Below are 23,083 nucleotides of genomic sequence, written 5' to 3' on the forward strand. Positions count from 1 at the left end.
ACTAACAGCAACAAATTAAGGAACAATGTTGTCAGGAGAAAAATGTGAGGATTTCTATCCTATAGGAGCAGCTGCACCCTGAGAAGCAGACAAGACCTGATTACAGAAGCTTCTGTTCCTTGTAAACCTGTCTTAAGTGGAACTTTGGACTTTAAACACCAAATGCTGTACGCATCTGCCATGATGCCTATTATTTGTTTTAGAAAACAGAGTGAACTCTGTGAAAGGTGTTCTTGATTACAAGATGTGAGCTCAAGTACATCCTGTCATCAAAGAGAATCTGTCCTGGTTAGATTGATAAATAAGAATAAATTCAAATTCAATTAATAAGTGACATAAAAAAATTACTTTCCTTTCTAAACTTAATTGATTTCTCATACTGATATGACAAGCATACATTTTAATTTATTCTCTCAGATTATTTTTAAAGTTGCTTTTAGCTGGATGAAAAATTACAATGCATTGTGAAAAAAAATTAGGGATGGAAATGTATAAATATTTGTCTTCAATAAGGAAATGCTCTTCTATCTCCATCACCTCAGGCCTTTTATAAAACTGTTTCTGAATCTCTATAATACTACACTGATTGGGTTTTTAAAATAGTCCTGGTCATTATGAAATCTGTTGACAAAATTTGAAATTTTGATAACTATAATAAAACCAAAGCTGCTAACCAAAGTGGTTAAGAGGTTGTCAGTTCAAATCTACTAGCTGCTCCTTGGAAACCCTATGGGACAGTTCCACTCTGTCCTATAGGGTCACTACGAGTAGGAATCAACTTGATGGCAATGGGTTATAATAAAACCAAGCATACAAAAAATCAAGGGAGATCAAATCTTTTGAAAGGTATGTTCGTGATGATACTTTAGTAGTTCTAGTATTGTGTTTTCTTAGCCAGCATCTGAAACTGTAGTATCATTGAGTTATCAACCAACAAAACAGAATACAAATGTATTTGAAAATAAATGCAAAACACACTTGTTAAATTCAACTTTCTGGATTTTCATTTTCTTGTGTTAAATAATATTTGAAGCCATATGTTCAAAAATGTTACTGTATCTAAAAAATAAGTTTATGGATTTTCCCCATAAAACATATTTCAAAGTCCCAAGATGGAGTAATTAGAAAGATGTTCCTGCAATGGAATTCTATAAACTGTCCACCTGTTTTGCTAAACAAAGAATAAAAATATTCAGACTTAACAGAATTAAAGAACTCATTAAAAGACTTATACTTTACCAGCAGAAATTACTTAATATAGGAAAAACATCAGTCGTTTTCAGGCAATCATCAAGTGATTTTTAAATCACTAAAACTGACAAATTAGAAGTGGCAAAATGTCACAATTATATAAGTAGTATTATTGCAGTTTATAGAACATCTGCCATCAATGATAGCCAATTCAACATTCTATAAGAGGAAGAAGCATTGGTACATTCAATAATACAAGGCAAAAAATAGTTATTATATTTTTTCACTTTAAAAACAAAAAAATCATAATTTTCATAGTTATGAAAATTGTACACACTCTGAGAAAAAGATAAGCAGGTATTCATAATTTCCATGTGGTCATTTGTAGCAAAACTATAAATTTGATTTTTAAAATACGGCCTGCTTTTTTTCAATATTTTTTTCAGTGTTCTAACTGAACACATTTGATTGAACACACAGAAAGCAATGTTTTTTCTTTCTTTATATGGCAACAAATATCTACAATATTCAAATATAACCTTGTGATTCTGGATGAAAAATGCTTAATATTTATTATATAATACCTATGTCAGAAAGAGAATCATAATACTTTGAGATTCCTTTAGGATTAAGAATAGCCCCACAATCTTTTACTGTCTTTATTTTCAAACATTTATTCAATACCTTATATGTGCTACAAGGTGGGGCTATAAATCTGACTAGATCACACACCTTGTTGACAAAGAGTTTATAAATCAGTAGAAGGAGTAAATGAGGCAGATTTGGGGAAGTAAAGAAGAACAAGAGAGATTTCATTTTAGAACAGATATAAAATATGAGCAACAGCAGGGGAACTGTGAATCTGTATGGCTTGTTCCAACACAAACACAGTAGAACTATCTGATCAGAGCAGATGATCGGTTTGGGGAAATACTGAGCAATAATTTCATAAAAGAAGTCTATTTTATAGAGACACTTGATGCTACGAAAAAAGAAATCAGGTGTGACTGTATTAGCAAAATGGAATAAATAAACATTAAGTAAATAAGGAGTTATGACAAAAAACAACAAGTGGAAAGAGAGATAAGATTAACTGGATGCTTACAATGTATCTGTCATTTTACTAAGTACTCTACTTAGATTATTTCCTTTAATCCTCAGAAAAAGACATGACATGACGTGAGTATTGTTGACTCTTACCATTTTAGACAGCAGAAATTAAAATTAGAGAATGTGCATAATATTTAAAGGTCAGATATCCAGGGAGTTGTAGAGATGGTCTTGGAACGTATTCTGCCTAACTCCACAGCCAATGCAATTAACCGTATCTATGTTGTGCTTCTCATCTTATTCCACGTAGCATGCACAGAGAAATTACTTAGTATAGGAAAAACAGAATGAGCTTTATTTTCTTCATGTTGTAGATGAACCAGAATTTGAATATAAATGGCATAAAGTCTTATAACCAAACATATATAACCCTTAAGTCCATATTTTCTCCTATAAATAGAACAGTATTTAGAGGCTTTCGAGAGAATAACTTTAAAAAGCTCTACTTGGAAATTTAAGTTGGTAGCACTGTATATAATACCTAGGGAAGGACATAATGTATTTAACATTGCTGCCCAACTCTCTTTTCCCAAAAGTTCACCCATTCTTAGTGCTGTATTTACTGATGCTGTCGCATTTACAGTTGTGAATTACATTTTATAATAATTACCATAAGTAAAATGAAATCAGAACTACTTTGCCAGAAATTTATCTTTATCAGTAAGTATACACACTTCATTAACCACTGTGCCACCAGAGCTCCTCATTTTAGTCAGATGTCCAAAACTACACATTTCTACATGAATGGTCCTATTCAGGGTCACTTTGACTGTTTCAATTGTAAACAGAGAAAACTTCTAGAGAGAAAAAAAAAAGAGAGAGAGAGAAAGAGCAATATTGACATCTCTGATTGTTTTAGTAGTGGAGTAGCTTTTTTTAGATGAACTCTCTCTCAGAAAACAATTTAAAACTCTCTACAAAAACACAAAAAAATACTACTTGAATCCACTGAAGAGTGATCAAAACCAAGCAGAGCCAGAGGAGATCTGATTTTTGAAAGAAAGAAAGGGGGATGCATGAGATCCAATTTGTATGGCTTTTATCAAAGGATATCCTGTAGTTTGCCTGGACAGCTAAAATACAAACAGAGTCAGGGTGGCTTGGGATATCACAGTACAGAATTTAAGGGTACCAGAGAAGGTGAAAATCAAGGAATAATCACAGAAAGGACAGAGACACAGAAGGGAGAGGCTCAAAACTGGCACATAAACTCCACTCAAACCTTAGCTAAACACATCAACTGTACATGCATAGCTGAGACTTCAGGAGTCAAGTAGATATCAACAATTGAAAGGCTGAGACAATTGTTAGGAGATTTCAACTGCTGCCAACCACGGTATGAGTTTGGTGTTTAAATTCTGACTAGATCACACACCTTGTTCTCAAGGAATTTATAAATCAGTAGGAGTAATGAGGCAGATCTGGGAAGTAAAGGAGAGCAAGAGAGATTTCGGAGTCTTCAGGAGTCAAGTAGAAATCAACATTTGAGAGGCTGAGACAATTGTGAGGAGATTTCAACCATGCCAACAGTGGTATGAGTTTGGTGTTTAAATTCTGTACAGATAGGCTGAATATATGCCACAGGATTTTCACAGGTCTGTCCTAACAAAAACTAAAACCAACTCTAAAACTTTAAGCTGATCAGCAAGTAATTTAACTACGTGTTAGAAAAAAATCAAGTCTTCAGAAGAAGAGAACAGAATTCAGAGTCTACACATTCTATCACTCTCATACAATGTCCAATGCAAAATTTAAACTTACGTAATATGAGAAGAGGAATATGCAATTGTCAGAAGAAAAAAAAAAAAAAAAGAGGTAATAGAAGTATAACCATAAATGATCCAAAGCTTGGAACTGAAAGACAACCTATTAAATTGTTAAAGACTTAAAGGCAAATGTAAAAAAATGAAAAATTCAATGGATACACTGAAAAACATAGAGTAGTTGGTTGAAAAAACATCAGTAACCTCAAATATTGATCAAAAGAAATTATCTAATCTGAAAAGCAGGGAGATAATGATTGAAATAAGATGATCAGACCCACAGTGACCAGTATTATATATTAGGTGCCATCGAGTCGGTTCTGACTCATAGCGACCCTATGCACAACAGAAAGAAACACTGCCCAGTCCTGCACCTCCTTACAATCGTTGTTATGCTTGAGCTCATTGTTCCAGCCACTATGTCAATCCACCTCGTTGAGGGTCTTCCTCTTTTCCGCTGCCCCTGTACTCTGCCAAGCACGATGTCCTTCTCCAGGGACTCATCCCTCCTGACAACATGTCCAAAGTATGTAAGACGCAGTCTTGCCATCCTTGCCTCTAAGGAGCATTCTGGCCGCATTTCTTCCAAGACAGATTTGTTGGCAGTCCATGGTATACTCAATATTCTTCACCAAAACCACAATTCAAAGGCGTCAACTCTTCTTCCGTCTTCCTTATTCATTGCCCAGCTTTCACATGCATATGATGAGCTTGAAAATACGATGGCTTGGGTCAGGCACACCTTAGTCTTCAGGGTGACATCTTTGCTCTTCAACACTTTGAAGAGGCCCTTTGCAGCAGATTTGGCAAATGCAATGCGTCTTTTGATTTCTTGACTGGTGTTTCCATGGGTGTTGATTGTGGATACAAGTAAAATGAAATCCTTGACAACTTCAATCTTTTCTCCATTTATCATGATGTTGCTCATTGGTCCGGTTGTGAGCATTTTTGTTTTCTTTACATTGAGGTGTAATCCATACTGAAGGCTGTGGTCTTTGATCTTCATTAGTAAGTGCTTCAAGTCCTCTTCACTTTCAGCAAGCAAGGTTGTGTCATCTGCATAACGCAGGTTGTTAATGAGTCTTCCTCCAATCCTCATGCCCCATTCTTCTTCATATAGTCCAGCTTCTCGTATTATTAGTTCAGCATACAGATTAAATAGGTATGGTGAAAAATACAACCCCGACACACACCTTTCCTGACTTTCAGCCAATCAGTATCCCCTTGTTCTGTCTGAACAACTGCCTCTTGATCCATGTAAAGGTTCCTCAAGAGCACAATTAAGTGTTCTGGAATTCCCATTCTTTGCAGTGTTATCCATAGTTTGTTATGAACCACACAGTCGAATGCCTTTGCCTAGTCAATAAAACACAGGTAAACATCATTCTGGTATTCTTTCCTTTCAGCCAGGATCCATCTGACATCAGCAATGATATCCCTGGTTCCATGTCCTCTTCTGAAACCAGCCTCAATTTCTAGCAGTTCCCTGTTGATATACTGCTGCAGCCGTTTTTGAATGATCTTCAGCAGAATTTTGCTTGTGTGTGATATTAATGATATTGTTCTATAATTTCCACATTCGGTTGTATCACCTTTCTTGGGAATAGGCATAAATGTGGATTTCTTCTAGTCAGTTGGCCAGGAAGCTGTCTTCCATATTTCTTGGCATAGACAAGTGAACACCTCCAGTGCTACATCCATTTGTTGAAACATCTCGATTGATATTCCATCAATTCCTGGAGCCTTGTTTTTCGCCAATGCCTTCAGAGCAGCTTGGACTTCTTCCTTCAGTACCATCAGTTCCTGATCATATGCCACCGCTTGAAATGGTTGAATATCGACTAATCCTTTTCGGTATAATGACTCTGTGCATTCCTTCCATCTTCTTTTGATGCTTCCTGCATCATTTAATATTTTCCCCATGGAATCCTCACTATTGCAACTCGAGGCTTGAATTTTTTCTTCAGTTCTTTCAGCTTGAGAAACGCCTAGCGTGTTATTCCCTTTTGGTTTTCCATCGCCAGCTCTTTGCACATGTCATTCTAATACTTTACTTTGTCTTCTTGAGAGGCCCTTTGAAATCTTCTGTTCAGTTCTTTTACTTCATGGATTCTTCCTTTTGCTTTACCTGCTCAATGTGCAAGAGCAAGTTTCAGAGTCTCCTCTGACATCCATCTTGGTCTTTTCTTTCTTTCCTGTCTTTTCAGTGACCAGTAGGAAAATAGTAATGAGCCTACCATATGTATAATTGGAGTTTCAGAAGGAAAGAAGAGGAATAATTTGGGTATAAAAAAACTTTAAAATAATCATCTAAAACTGCCAAAATTTAGTGAAAAATATCATCTTATAAATCTAATTCAAGAAGCTAGGTAATCTCCAAGTAGAACAAATACAGTCACTGCTAGGCACGTAATAACCAATAAGGAATGTATAAAATTATTAAATCAATCTGAGAAAAAGGACATATTAGTCATAAAGAAATAATAATACATATGTTGAGTGACTTTTCATGAGAAACAATGAAGGCTAGCAAAAAATATATCAAATCAATGAACTAAGTCTCCATATTAAAGCCAGAAAATGATGAGCAAATTAATCCCAAAAGAAGTAAGAAAAAGTATATTATAAAAAGAAGAAATAAATGAAATAGAGAGAGCACAGAAAAATGTATATAATACAAACAATAGGCAAAATTTTATATATTAAAAAAAATATTGATGAAACCCTGTAGTAACTGATTTAAGAGAAAAGAGAGAAAACAAGTTATATATCAGGAATGAAAGAACGGGCATTTTCTCTTATCCTACAGATAGAAAAGCGCAAAAAGATAATTTTATGAACTTTATACCAAATGTTCAACAAGTAATGTGAAATGGGCAAATACTTTGAAATTTACAACTTGCCAAATCTGAACAAAAAGAACTGGGAAATGTAAATGTCCCTATATTGGTAAAGGTAAATGAATTTTCACCAAAAATTCCAACAAAAAATATCTCTGAGCAAGGTGATTTCACTGATAAATCCCATCATTTATATGGAATAAAACAGTACCAAATTTTCATAACATTATTTCAAAAAGCAGAATCAAGTCTAATCATATACTACAACCTGACAAAAGCATTACAGAAAACTACAGATCAATATCCTACTTCTTTAAAAAATAACAAATCCAAAAAGATAAAAAGAATAATTTACTATGCGATATTTATTGAAAGAATACGAGATTGGTTTAGATTTGAAAGTCTAATAACCTGAATAAAGAGAATGTCATAACATCATCTCAGTAGTTGCAGATAAAAATTATTTGACAAAATTCATGATAAATTATATTAAAAATCTCAAAAAAATATGAACAGAAAGAAACTTTCTTCACTTAATAAAGAACATGTATAAAAAACCTAAAGCAAACATTACACTTAATGGTAAATTCTTCACTGTTTCTCCCCTAAGATCAGGAAAAAGTGAAGCTGCCCCCTTTATTATTAAACAGTGTACTGCAAGTCCTATACAGTGCAATAAGACAATCAAATAAAACCAAAGGTATAAAATTAGAAAGGAATATATATAAATAACTTTATTTGCAGACAATAAACTTGTTTACACAGAAAATCCCAAGGAATCTTCATCCTGCCCCACAAAATAGAACTAAAAAAAAGAATTTAGTAAGGTCTCAGGGTACAAGGTCATATAAATTCAAAAAATATTTTCATATACTAACAGTAAATGGAGAGAAAAAACGAGACTCAAAATGAAAAGAAATAGCTGCAAACATCCCTTAATAATTGGAACATGGAATGTATGAAGTATAAATATAAGGAAATTGGAAATTGTCAAAAATAAAATGGAATTCATAAATATCGATATCCTAGTCATTAGTGAGCTGAAATGGACTGGTACAGCCATGTTGAATTGGACTATTATTCAAATTTACTCACCAACCACTAAGGCTAAAAATGAGGAAATTGAAGATTTTTACCAATTTCTGCAGTCTGAAATTGATTGAACATGCATTCAGGATGTATTGATAACTACTGGTAATTGGAGTGTGAAAGCTGGAAACGAAGAAAAAGGATTGGTAGTTGGAAAATATGGCCTTGGTAAAAGAAATGATGACTGAGATTGCATGATAGAATTTTGTTCTAGCCACTGTGTTGATCCGTCTCATTGAGGGTCATCCTCTTTTTTTTGCTGACCCTCTACTTTATCAATCATGATGTTCTTCTCCAGGGACTGGTCCCTCCTCCTAACATGTCCAAAGTATGTGAGATGAAGTCTTGCCATCCTTGCTTCTAAGGAGCATTCTGGCTGTACTTCTTCCAAGGCAGATTTGTTTGTTCTTTTGGCAGTCTATTGTACATTCAACATTTCTCACTAACACTAATTAAAAGGTGCCAATTCTTCAGTCTTTATTCATTTTCCAGCTGTCACATGCATATGAGGCAAATGAAAATACCCTGGCTTGGGTCAGGTGCACCTTAGTCTTCAAGGTGACATCTTTGCTCTTCAACACTTTAAAGAGGTTCTTTGCAGCAGATTTGCTCAACGAAATAAGCTGTTTGATGTCTTATCTGCTGCTGCCATAGGTGTTGATTGTGGATACAAGTAAAATGAAATCCTTGACAACTTCAGTCTTTTCTGTTTATCATGATGTTGCTTACTGGTCCAGTTGTAAGGATTTTTGTTTTCTTTATGTTGAGGTGTAATCCATACCGAAGGCTGTGGTCTTTGATCTTCATCAGGAAATGCTTCAAGTCCTCTTCACTTTCAGCAAGCAAGCTTGTGTCATCTGCACACCAGAGACTGTTAATGAGTCCTCGTCTAATTCTGATGCTGTGATCTTCTTCATATAGTCCACATTCTCTGACCATACGCTCAGCATACAGATTGACTAAGTATGGTGAAAGGATACAATCCTGATGCACACCTTTCCTGATTTTAAATCATGCAGTATCCACTTATCCTGTCCAAACAACTGCCTCTTAGTCTGTGTACAGGTTCCTCATGAGCACAATTAAGTTCTGGAATTCCCATTCTACTCAATGTTATCCACAATTTATTATAGTCCTCACAGTCAAATGCCATTGCATACTCAATAAGACACAAGTAAACATCTTTCTGGTATTCTCTTTGTGTGTGCTCAATCTTTATGATTTGCTTCTGTATATTTTGATGAGCAGGTTTGTTGACTTTGTAGTTACCCTGAAATTTACCTTTATCTTCCTAAGTTTAATTTATTTGATACCACCTTGACTTCTCCATACAGAAGTCCTAACCTAAACCGTTTATTCCCCTCCTTTATGTTTTGAAGTGGACATCCATTATAGATTAACATCTCTTGTTCCTTGTTTTCCATCTTTTAGCTTTATCTTATTTTTGAGAGTTCTTTATCTGGGTTGATATCTGTCTGATGCTGTTATACATTTTCATTGCAAGTTGTTGTCTGGTGTGTTACTAGTTTTCTGTTCGACGGACTCCCTGTAATATTTCTTTAGGTGGTTTGCTATTGTCCTTTGCCTCTGGGACATTAAGTAATTCTGAATCCAGCTTAACTTCTGGCAATTCCCTGTTGATTCATTGCTGCAACCACTTTTGAATGATCTTCAGCAAAATTTCATTTTTGTGATAGTAATGACACTGCTTGATAATTTCCACATTCTATTGGATCATCTTTCTTTTTCTTTGGAGTAGGTACAAATATGGATCTCTTCCAGTCGGTTGGCCAGGTAGCTGCCTTCCAAATTTTTTGGCATAGATGATGAGAGTTTCCAGTGCTGCATCTGTTGAAACATTTCAATTGGTATTCCATCAGTTCCTGGAGCCTTGTGTTTTTGACAATGCCTTCTGTATAGTTTGGACTTCTTCCTTCAGTACCATCGATTATCATGTATTACCTCCTGAAATGGCTGAACATCAACCAATTCTTTTTTAGTACACTGACTCTGTGTATTCCTTCCATCTTCTTTTGATTCTTCCTGCCTCATATAATATTTTCTCATAGAATACATTTCTTCCTTTTTATTATTCAGTAAATTGTTCAATTTACTGAATAACAAAAAGGGCATCTAAATTGGGTCATATAGATGGATAAATAGATATATATGTAGGTAGGTAGATAGATTATTGAGCATTCAAGCCATTTTTAAATCAATTTACACTCTCATTCCTCAATATAAACAAAACATAATCTCATTAACATCCTCAGATTTCATAATTATCCATAATTACTATTTAATACATGTATAATGTATATGAAATTCTTGATAGGTTTTTCAACACTCGAGACAATTTACAGTGGTGTGGGGAACATGTGAATGCATTTTTCCTTGCCAATCAACCAAGGGGATTTATCACAATGGGAGCCTAATAAGAAGGTGTAGAAGAAGCTTCAATTCTTTTTCAGATAGAAGGGTAGCAAAGGAAATCATTCCTATTAGTAATTGGATCCAGAGCTTTTCCTTTTTACTGTTATATTGTGTGGATTATACTGAGTTTGGAACTGTAAGTCACCCTCAGTGCTGATAATGTTCAGAGAATCAAGAAGAAAAATGATAGAAAATGAGGTTTGGCATTGAAAAATAAAAACGATCCAGAGTAAAATACATGAACTCATTTCAATTCAACACTAATTCAATGCCTTAAAAATCATATACATTGTAAAATGTGTCAGATTAACTTGTGTAAACATTTGTTCTAATTATAAATCCAAATTTTATGAATTCTATGCCTTGTAGTTGATTGTACATGTAGTGCGGCTATGGGTTCATGTAAAATGTTTAATTACTCACAATATTTTAAAAATTACACTCATGCGAGCAAAGGCCCATTCAATTCTCTGCATGGTAGGAAGTAAGAGCTGAGGTTGAATTGAGTGAGATCAATTTTGTACCTCTATCAGAACTGAGTCTCAAGGTAGGAGTAAATTTCGATTATTAAAAATATATTCTATTTTGCTCCCGTCAGTTTTCTTTCCCAAAGAAAAAGACTGTTCTCCATAAATTCTACCCATTGATGGGGGTTGTGCAAATGGAGAAGTCCACTATGGAGAAATGTAAATTTATGAAAAATACTCTGCTTACCTTCTGTTTTAAAATGATAACTAAAATAATTACAGTATTTTCTACTGACCAGACTGGATATCTTTTTGTCTGAATGATATCTGAGATGACCACACTCTGAAAATTGCTCCTTCCTCTAATTCTATGCCATGCCATGAGCTCCTTTAAATTACTCTTATTGTATACAGAGACCCCAATGTGACTTGTACACAAACCTTCCTGAGACTTAAAATTAAAATTGCTTTTTGTAGCTTTAAGTAGACCTAAACTAAGACTTGTTCCTACATCAAACTCATATTTAAAAATTTTTGAAAATAAATGTCATGAACTGGCCACCTATAGTGTGAGAATTTTAACACAAGGATTGTAATGCAAGAATTTAGGTGAGAATTACTTAAAAGAAAATGTAATTTTTTTTTGCAGTAAACCTTCTGAAGTTATAAATTTAGAGTAAATCACTGTAAAATAGATACATAAATCTTGTGTAACATTCAAATGTTCTATTACAATGAATAATATATTTTCATACCGTTTTAGATTAGACCTTTCATTCTTAATTTTACTTCTATAATGTCAGAGATTGCAGTTTGACCTCATGGCTAATTATTATTTATATTGTATTTGTCAACATTTTCAGGTGTCAAATAATATAGAATTTATTTTTCTAAAGGCTCCCTAGTTTTCCCATGAGAATGTCTTATGTCTTTGCAGTCTTAATTTGAATTTGTGTTTGGTGTAGGTTATTGTTATTGGTTCTGGCATAATACCCATAACATCCCAAAATATATGAGTTCCAAAATTCTCAAGAATGATAGCAATTTGAGTACAGTCTAATTTGTGTAATAATCATTAATAATGGATTGTAATTATAAAGTTTCTGAACTTTTGATTTGCCATTGGAACACTGTAAACTCAACTTATTTATGAAAGCAGTTTTATATATTAAATATATATACTAATAAGCAAAGTTTAGCATAATGAGCAAAATGATTATAATTAGGCTTGTTTCTCAAGATTTTTGAAGACACCTATTATGAAATATACAATATATATAAAATAGACAGATTAATAAATCCATGATTACCACCAATTGTTGTCAAGTCAACTCCAGCGAATGGTGACCCCATGTGAGTCAGAGTAGAACTAAGTTCCACAGGGTTTTCGATGGTGGATTTTTAAGTATGTTGCCAGGCCTTTCTTCCAAGTTGACTCTAGGTGGACTCAGCTCAATCTTTCTGTTAGCAGCCAAGCACATTAACCATTTGTACCACCCAAAGACTCCAGATTGATAGGTACATAGATGATAAATAGATAGATGGTAAATAGATAGACTTTTTAAAATTTTAAATATGATGCTTTCTGTATCATTTTTGGCTAAACCTTTCAAGTCTCACAAAAATGCAACAGGCACCCAAAAATTATCCCACTTAAATATAGTTACTAGACCATCTAATAGTACCTTTACTTTAGTTTCCCCAAGACAACACCAGTTTATGCTCAGGAAATGGAAGACTGAATATTGCTAAAATGTCAGGTCTCCCCAGTTCGCAATTATCATTTGCCCTGGATTTTTTAAACTAAACATTACTGTTCATGATTTCATTAAAATAAACAGGAATGAGTTTCATACATCTGCACCTTTTCTTTTAAATTCTACCATGGTTATCTTCTAGGATTGTATGAGCAATGAATGCAGTTCTTACTCTGATATAAGGCTAAGATGGGAAGTTAATCCGTGATAACCTACCTTTCTTTTTCTACCTCTTTCCAGACTGAAAGAATAAAATCTCTCATTTAAGGATGCATTGCAAGATTTTGAAGACCCAAGCAGGTACAGACAGCTAACTCTTGTTTGTTTTAATTACTAGGAGAAAGATCTAATAATAATACTGCTCTGCCAGTAAAAATCAGCTCAATTGCCAGTATGCTGGATCACTGGGAACTGCAGGAAATTATGAACTATGTTTACATTGTATATGAGAGGCAGCAGAGGCTTTAAAGTTCTGCTATAGATTTTATAGAGAATTGTCTAAACATTCCTGCTAGAGAGTTGTCTCATTTGTTTTATGGTATTAAACACGGGTCAGCAGATTATAACTGCCAGCCAAATCTGACTCAGTGCCTATTTTTGTAAATGAAGTTGTATTAGAAAACAGCCACATTCACTAATTTATGTATTGTCTATCGCTGCTTTTGTGCTGCAGCAGCAGGCTGATTCATTGTGACAAAGACCATAAAGTCTGCAAAAACCTAAAATACTGCCTGGCTCTTCAAAAAAAGGTAGATTGTCAACGCTTGGTATCAATCTGCAATTATTTATAAATTTTATTGTATACTGATGCTTAGTTCAAATTTCAAAAAAAAATTTAATGTAATAAGTTCAAAAAATCACTTTCTTTTTTATTAAAAAATTCTGTTTTGAGTTTGTGTTTCCCTAAAAGTTGATGATAAATATGTAGTTTGCTCTTACATTATGTCATTATTAACCATCTCCACAGGAGTATTAATATCATTGACAATATGAAAACAAGAAGGTATACATTTGTTGAAGAACCACGTGTCTATTATAATGTTAATAATAATTTGAGAAGGCTGCCTGATGATGACAAGTCAACACGGGCAGATCCACAAGATATTCTTACATATCACTCTGTGAAGCGTGCCTTTTCGTTTAGGTTAAATGACTGCCCCATAATTATTTCTTCCATTTTCTATCGCAAGTCTCTCTGCACATACAAAAAGTAATGTGATAGTTTTAAATGTGATGGCTCCCTTAGCAGAACTACACACACAGCTAACAGATGCCAGCTTGATATTAGTAAAATCATAGACTTCGAACAGATAATCAGTTAACTCTAATAATGGTTTAAGTTTTTTTTCTATCCAATTTGTTAATCAAAATAAAGTCAACCCTTTGGCTAAAAATGTCATGGTTTGGAAAATAAATTATATGGTCACAATACATAAGCAGTATATGATAAAAAAATGCAAAACTTCCTCCAGCCCATCACCTATCTCAACGACATAAAAAACTTAAGAGAAAAATACCTGAAGAGAGAGTTCTTTGAAGAGAGTTGTTGGGGTTCTTAAAACCCCCAAAAATCAAACCCACTGCCGTGCACTTGATTCCAACTCAATGCAACACTATAGGACAGAGTAAAACTTCCTCAAAGGGTTTCCAAGTCTGTAATCTACAGGAGTAAACTGTCATGCCTTTCTCCCTTGGAGCATCTGGTGGGCTGTAACCATTGAACTTTCAGTTAGCAGCTGAGAGCTTAATCAGTGTGCCACCAGGGCTCCTTAATGGAGTTCTTACTGCCTGCATTTCTGAAATTTTATTTATTATGGGGAAGCGGTCGGGGTACTACCCCAAAACTTCAAATCTCCCTCACATCGGTCAAGTAAGAGGGTCTGTAAGTGAAACACTGAAAGGCCATTCTCCAGGGTTTGGAAGATATGCATATTTTGTTTCACCTCCAAAAAAGGAGTCTTTAGGTGTCTAATTTTGGCTGGAGACATTTCTCTCTAGAGACATTTTAAAAAGGGACATCTATACTGAGGTCGAGCTACATTTCTACCAAGAAGATAGAAAACTGCAAAAGAATTCAAAGATGAGGTAGGAATAAAACATACTTTCAATGGTTATACTTTTAACTAATAATTAAGAAATCATTGGTTTAAACAACGGTTTGTCTCATTTCACTTCTTTACATTCATTTGGCAAGAAATAAAAAAAATACTCTTCAGAAAAAAGAAATGTGTATGTGATGACATATTATCTAAAAGAAATAAGTTAGATATACTTATGCAAGTTCTACGCAGAATATGTAGAGTAATCCCCATTATCCGTGGGGAATACATTAGAAGACCCCCGTGGATGCCTGAAACTGAGGATTCTATCAAACCCTGCATATACTATGTTTTGTCCTATATATAATACTTATGATAAATTTTAATTTATAAATTAGGTACAGTAAGAGATTAATAACTAAAAATAAAATCCATGTTGAAAACATAATTTTATAATGAAATTAGAACAATTTTAAATACAATGACAAATAATCTAATAATAAAATAGAATAATTAAAAATAACAGTACGCTGTAATAAAAGTTAAGTGAACTTGGTCCCCAGGCAGGATGGAGCAGGACTGCGTGAGATTTTCTTCACACTACTCGTTTAACATTTTTAGGCCAGGGTTGACCCTGGGTAACTGAACCCACTGAAAGTGAAACCTCGGAGAACATGGGACTACTGTATTCTCCAAAAATGTTTTAGTACTTACAACAATATATATTTTATTCTTATGGTAAAAAACATATGTCAACAGGTGTACATATAACTACAGGAATATTTAGCAGAATAATCACTTAATTCTGTTGGCCAAATTGATTTGTTAAACTTTTCCATAAAAATAAGCTCATATTATAACAATCTCTAAAATTGTGTTTTTTGATAATAAATATTTCAATTTTAGTTGAAAAGTTTAATCGAAAGTTAAAAATTTTGAACAAGACAAAATTAAAGCATTTTTATGTCTGTATGCATGTATTTTTTACCTGAAAATTGTTCTTCATAGTTATGAATTAGACTATTTGCTGTAATATTGCTGCAGTTCCCATAGACACGGATATATGGCTGGTTTTGGCCAATCATTTCTGAACAATTTCTCTCTATAAAAAAAAAGAAAACTGATTTTTTTGACAAATTTAAAATTATTTACAATATATATAAATAGTTAAATATGATCATCAGTTTTTCTCAAATTCTTAAATAATGCATATCAACATGTTGGGAAAATGGGATTTTAATTATGAAATAGTAATACAAGTTGATTCATTTACACTGAGACAAAACTTAATTTTAATAAATTTGACATCAATGTTCCCATCTTACGACCTTGTACTATAATATTGAATTTTTTCCTAATTGTATATATTTTAGCTTTAGCTGATCTTAATGGCAATTGGAATTTTTGTCATATTTTGATAGTAGATAATATTAATATATGTAAATGCCATCTCTGTAATACACATTCCGTGCTGTGAAAATAGTTTACTGAGTGAAACATTCAAATGCAGATTCTGTCTCAGCTCTATCACCTAGGCAAGCCAGTGATTTACAGTGAAAAAGGGCTTCCTAGAGTCTCAGAAGCTGAGCATTAACTTCGGAATTCTACACTTTCTTGCCCTTGCTGACATACAGTTTCTGTGGCACCACTGTATCACATGCTATACCCTTTCATAGCATGTTCATTCTATGTATAGTTAACCATCTCATAATATCCCTAGTAGAGGAATGCACCTAGAAAATCCCAGGTCATAGCAAGTGGACTTTTGTTGGCACAAAATGATTGCACATAATTTGGTCACGTGCCAATCTGCTTGTTCTAATTAAGTTCTTAATTTAATTTGTAAGCAGTTTTTGCCATTAGTCATCAATGCCTTTTAAATTCCTTATAGACTAATATCGCTGCCTCACTCATTTAGAGCTCTTCTTTCTTTCTTTACTTCCAAACAACCCCAACACAAAAATATAAAATATAAATAAATTTGGTTGTGTACCAAAAAGGTTTTTAAATGCAAAAACTAAATTATCAGTGGAATGTTTAAATGCCATGCCTTATGTACAGGTAATTATTGCAATTTTAGTGAGCATTCTCAATTTTTTATTAAGTCTATATATTTCACAGATACTAAAATTGAAATAATTCATGAAGAGGCATAATGGAGTATGGCTAATGTTGTAGGAATTAAGTAATAAATATTCTTAAGTAATAGATATTCTTACAGATATTCTTATAAGAATAGATATTCTTAAAGCAATTATGGCAGTGGTAAATGCTACAGCTGTTAACCAAAAGGTTGGGAGTTCTAATCCACCAGGCATTCCTTGGAAACTCTATGGGGCAGTTCTACTCTATCCTGTAGGGTCGCTATGAGTCGTAATCAACTCCACAGCAATTGGTTTGGGTTTTTTGTTTGTTTGTTTGTTTATGGTTGTGTTTCCAATAGATAAATGATTAGATAGATAGATGAATGGATGGATGGATAGATAGATAGATAGATAGACAGACAGACAGGCAGACAGATAGATAGATGATAGGTAGGTAGATAGATGATAATCCCAAACCAAACCCAGTATGGTCGAGTCGATTCCAACTTATAACTACCCTATAGGACAGAGTAGAACTGCCCCATAGAGTTTCCAAGGAGTGCCTAGCAGATTCGAACTTCTGACCCTTTGGTTAGCAGCTGTAGCACTTAACCACTACACCACCAGGGTTTCCAGATAGATAGATGATAGGCACACATCAGGTAAGAAAAATAACTTTACGCAGTTACAATAAAAACTATTAAAACAATCTTCCATGAAATAAGAATAACTCATTAGCCCAATGCTATCAAATCAATTTCAACTAATAGCAACCCTACAGGACAGAGTAGAACTGCCCCAAAGGGTTTCCAAGGAGTAGCTGGTGGATTGGAACTTCTGACCTTTTGATTAGCAGCCAAATGCTTAACCACTGCACATGCAAATTCATATTCTGATACACAGCAGAAATCTTTGGCCAAATAGCCTTTAAACTCTGTGGATAGTTTAAAATAGGCTTTAGAAGCTCTCAATTAAATTGCCTTTTATTCACCTCAAATCAGCAATTTGAATGCTTTACTTTTTTTTTTTCCTCTGACCCTCTTTCATTTTAATTACCAGACATACCCCAGCATGAATCAGGGTAATTTAAACCTCTTATCACCCATGGAAATTTAGCCAGATAAGAATTTAACCCCAGTTGTAGAGAAACAATGTTAAATGGATATTACTGGCATTAACCTCTGAAATGGCCTTGGTACTTCCCTGTTTGTTGTTGTTGTGTGCCGTTGAGTCAATTCCAACTTCTAACAAGTAGAACTGTCCATTAGGGATTCCAAAGCTATACATTTTTATGGAAGCAGAATGTCACATCTTTCTTCTGTAGAGTGGTTTGAATCACTGACCTAATAATAATAAAAACCTACTAAATCTAAAATTCCCCTTTAAAAGATTGGTTTAGGTTAATTTTAAAGCCTACAATGGCTAATTGAGGAATCTTCTTAAAATTTACCTAACGGAATCTGTCCCTGGCTCATGGGAAAGGGACCTTACTAAAGCTCCACTTCTCCCCTCCCCCCCAACCAAGAAACAAACCAAAATTGCCATCAAGTTGATTTTGACTCATGGTGACCCTGTGCTCCATAGGGTTTTCAATGGCTGATTTTTCAGGAGTCTATTACCAGGGCTTTCTTCCAAGGAGCCTCTGGATAGATCGGAGCCTTCAAATTTCCTGTTAGCAGCCAAACACATCACCATTTGCACCACCTGGGGACTTCCAAGGTGCAAAAGCCTGCCCAAATGCTAGTGTATTTTGGTCATAAGGGAAGAAGAAGGGCTACAAGTACATATGAAGATATGACTAGAGCAGACTACATTTAGGAAACTTTCCTAAAGTAGCCCAACAAACTTACCTTTAGTTTCCTAAGCCTGACCTAGTCTAGTCATATCTACTGCTATTCCCCCTTTTTCTTTCTTCTCTTATGCTCTTTTTCCTTCTTCTCTCATGATCAAAATACACTAGCAATTGGTTATTTGTTTTCTTGTGTTATCATTACCAACTAAGTCAAAATTTTCCTTTTGTTAGATCATAGTTGTTTTACTTATCTCCTTGGTATTCGTTCTTGCCAGGACACTGAAACTTCCATTAAGAAGGGGGGAGGGGCAAAGTCCATTAAATGGGAGAAAGACAGTCTTTTTAACACATGGTGAGGGTGCTGGCAAAACTGGATGTCCATCTGCAAAAAAATGAAACAGGGCCCATACCTCACATCACATACAAAAACTAATTCAAAATGGATCAAAGATTTACATATAAAACCAAAAACTATAAAGATCATAGAAGAAAAGACAGGATCAACGCTAGAGGCCCTAAGACACAGCATTAACAGGATACAAACCATAACTAACAACACACAAACTCCAGACTATAGGCTAGATAACCGGGATTTTCTAAAAATTAAACACTTATGCTCATCAAAACTCTTCACCAAAAGAGTAAAAAGAGAACCTACAGACTGGGGAAAAAAGATTGGCTATGAAAAATCCAACAAAGTTCTAATCATTCAAATCTACAGGAAAATCCAAAACCTCTACAACAAAAAATAATTCAATTAAAACATGGGCAAAGGAAATGAGCACTTAACAAAAGAAGACATTCAAGCAGCTAACAGACAAGTGAGGAAATACTCATGATCTCTAGCCATTAAAAAAAAAAAAAAGAAAGAAATGCAAATCAAAACCACAATGAGATACCATCTCACCCCAGCATTACTGGCATGAATCAAAAAAACAGAAAATAACAAATGTTGCAAAGGCAGCAGGGAGATTGGAACTCTCATGCACTGCTGGTAGGAATGAAAACTAGTACAACCATTTTGGAAAATGATATGGCACTTCCTTAGGAAGCTAAAATAGAAATATGATCCAGCAATCCCACTCCTAGGAATATATTCTAGAGAAATAAGAGTCATCACATCAATAGACATACGCGCACCCATGTTCATTGCAGCATTGTTCCCAATAGCAAAAAGATGGAAATGACCTAGATGCCCATCAACAGAGGAATGGATAAATAAATTATGGTACCTACACACAATGGAATACTATGCAACAATAAAGAACAATGATGAATCTGCAAAATGTCTCACAACATGGATGAATCTGGATTATATTATGCTGAGTGAAAAAATCAATCACAAAAGGACAAATATTGCATGAGACCACTACTATAAAAACTCATGAAAAGGTTTACACACAAAAAGAAACAATCTTTGATGGTTATAAGGGAGGGGAGAGATGGGGATGGAAAAACACTAAATATATAGCAGATAAGTGGTAATTTTGGTGAAGAATAAGACAGTACACAATACTGGGGAAGCCAGCACAATTTGTCCAAGGTAAGGTTGTGGAAGCTCCATAGACACATCCAAAATCCCTGAGGGACCAAATTACCGGGCTGAGGGCTGTGGGGACCATCATCTCAGGAAACACCTAGCTCAACTAGCATAACAGTTTATAAAGAAAATGTCCTACAATCTACATTGGTGAGTAGCGTCTGGGGTCTTAAAAGTTTGTGAGCCACCTTAGATACTCTACTGGTATCACCCTGTTGGGAGAAAGAGAATGAAGAAAACCAAAGATACAAGTGAAAGATTAGTCCAAAGGACTAATGGACCACAATTACCACAGCTTCCACTAGACCAAGTCCAGCACAACTAGATGGTAGCCCAGCTACCACCACTGACTGCTCTGACAGGAATCACAACAGAAGGTCCCAGACAGAGCTGGAGAAAAATGCAGACAAAATTCTAACTCACGAAAAAATAAAAAAGAAAGACCAGGCTTACTGGCCTGAGAGACTGGGGAAACCCTGAGAGTATGGCCCCTGGACATCCTTTTAGTTTAGTGCTGAAGTCACTCCTGAGGTTCACCCTTCAGTCAAAGATTAGACAGTACCATAAAACAAAAGATAGGGGCACGCCAGCCCAGGGGCAAGGATGAGAAGGCAGGAAGGTATAAGAAAGCTGGTAGTAGGGAACCCAAGATCAAGAAGGGAGAGTGGATTGGTAACCAATGTCACAAAACAATATATGCATTAATTGTTTAACGAAAAGCTAGTTTATTCTGTAAGCTTCATCTAAAGTACAATAATAAAAAAAGAAAAATTAAAAGGTTTTTTAAGTCCCTAAACTTTGTATGTGCCCTGCATTTCTTAATATTTCTCTTCATATATCTCTGCTGACATCAATTTCCTAGTAAAATCTCAAGTAGAGATAATACTCTTTAACCCTCACTTCAGCCTCAGCCAGCATAATTGTTTTCAGATTGCTCTTCCTTTGGCTTCATCTACTTGCCAACCATCTTCTTTTTGCAACCTTTTCCTATTATTACCACCAATTTAGCTTATCACAACTAGTTAATAGTTTTATCATTTTCTTTCCATCCTTGCCATTATTATCTATCAATCACTTTATAGATCCCACAACAACATCCATTCAGAACATTGCCCTGGGCTCACAATCCTCTTTTCCTCTGCATCTCTGTCAGTATCCCTAGCAACACCTATGTTTTCTTCTCAACCACAAAATTTCTTGACTTCCTCTATTCAGATCCACATTTTATTTCCATATTATCACCCTCAAAAAACAAAAAAACAAATCCAGTGCCATCAAGCCGATTCCAACTCATAGTGACCCTATAGGACAGAGTAGAGCTGCCCCATTGAGTTTCCAAGGAGCGCCTGGTGGATTTGAACTGTAGCCATAACACTTAACCACTCTACCACCAGGGTTTCCATTATCACCCCACTTACACCAAATACCAGAAGTTTGGGAATCAGATTCAATGACTAAGTGAAAGATGTGAGAATATGTACATTAGCATAAAATGTACATGCTTTTAAGCAACTCTGTTTTAATGAGAAAAACACCTCTTTTAAAAAATGACTAATAGGATTCTTTATACGTTTATATGTTTAGAATCCAAATTTTACCCATTCTAAGGTATCTACAATATTTTTAAAATGTAACTTGTTTTTTGTAACAGTTTATGAGTTCAATTTATTTTTGTAATTTAATAAAATTACATTATCTTTAAAACAATCTTACCTGTAACTTGTAGGTGACAGACACATTCATATCCTTGTTTGTTCCAGTTTTCTCTTTTATTTGTGTAACTTCCATTATTTTGGCATGGTCTGTAAAAACATGAACCAAGTTCCTGGCCATATTTTCCTGAAAATGGAGGCTGACAATAGCAGCTGTATGTCTTGTTCCAAGCTTGACTAAAATATTTAACTTGCCCAGAGCAAAATTCTGAATTCAGAGATTCCTGGGATAGCTGCTGTTTCACAGTCACATTTAATCGAAGTCTCAGCTGACAAAGCAATGGACCACTTGCCATTACTGTGATAAAATAATGTGTCCCAATCCTCAGCCACTCAGGATTAACATGGAGCATTCCTCTTAGTTTGCAGCCAAAAAGTAACTGATCTTCATTTGTGGTATTTCGGAGACAATCAATAAAAGATGCTTCAGAAACATTCATCAAATTTATTTCTGGACACAGAAGAGACGGTGCAGAAGAAATTATACGAGTGTCTCCAAGTTGAATTTGCAAAGGGAAAATCCGGGGAACAGATTGATTATCTGAAGTATTCCTTTTAGTCTTTACACCCAAGAACTCACAATCTCCATTGAGATGCATGCAAATATTTTCTGATAATGTCCAATTCATCACATACGATGTGGGTTGTGGATGCCACTCTTCCACCAATTGCCATTTACATGTTTTTTCATTTGTAAGAGTGTTGTGAAGAACAACCAGGGTCAGGAGAACAATTGAATTGTTAGTCATTTTTCAGCAACTGTGTTTTATAGTCTACAAGGATTGTAAAGAATTGCAAAAAAAAAAAAAAAAAAGAAAGAAAAAGGGCTTTCAGTATCACTGGAAATTTCCAGAGATTTTGTTCAGGGATGACTTGAAATGGCTTTTTTCTACATCAAAGTGCAAGTGGCTTTGATGACAGTAGTTTCAGTTCAAGAAACAGTAGAGTTTAAATGTACCTTTGAACAGAAACACACAGATTGTTAGTGAGGTTCTTCCTACATTACTTAATGATATAGCAAACACTTAGCTGTTTTCGTAGCTCAAACAAGAACTTTCACTGCAAGAATGGTATCACCAACAGCTTGGAACTTTCCTTGGGAAACCAATGTCAGTGAAAACATGGCCAAGATAGAATGCATCTGGTCCTGCCCTATATAGTCACCCTGCTTCTCATAAGGGTTGGTATCTCCGCATAATTAAGCCAGGAACTTACTGCAGAGTTGTTTGAATGTCTTCTTCACACCAAGCTTCCACCTAACTGAAA

The 23,083-nt window shown here is 34.8% G+C and overlaps 1 protein-coding gene across 1 annotated transcript in view; it reads right to left on the reverse strand.

Moving 5' to 3' along the window:
• Positions 1-22,566, reverse strand: part of EYS (eyes shut homolog) — a 1,933,311-nt gene extending 1,910,745 nt beyond the window's left edge. Inside the window, 2 exon segments of the mRNA XM_049873718.1 lie at positions 15,678-15,791; positions 21,819-22,566. Of these exon segments, the coding sequence (XP_049729675.1) occupies positions 15,678-15,791; positions 21,819-22,566 (862 nt within the window).
• Positions 22,567-23,083: the final 517 nt, after the last annotated feature.

This window comes from Elephas maximus, chromosome 1, assembly GCF_024166365.1.
Source record: "Elephas maximus indicus isolate mEleMax1 chromosome 1, mEleMax1 primary haplotype, whole genome shotgun sequence".
Classification (NCBI taxonomy): Eukaryota; Metazoa; Chordata; class Mammalia; order Proboscidea; family Elephantidae; genus Elephas; species Elephas maximus.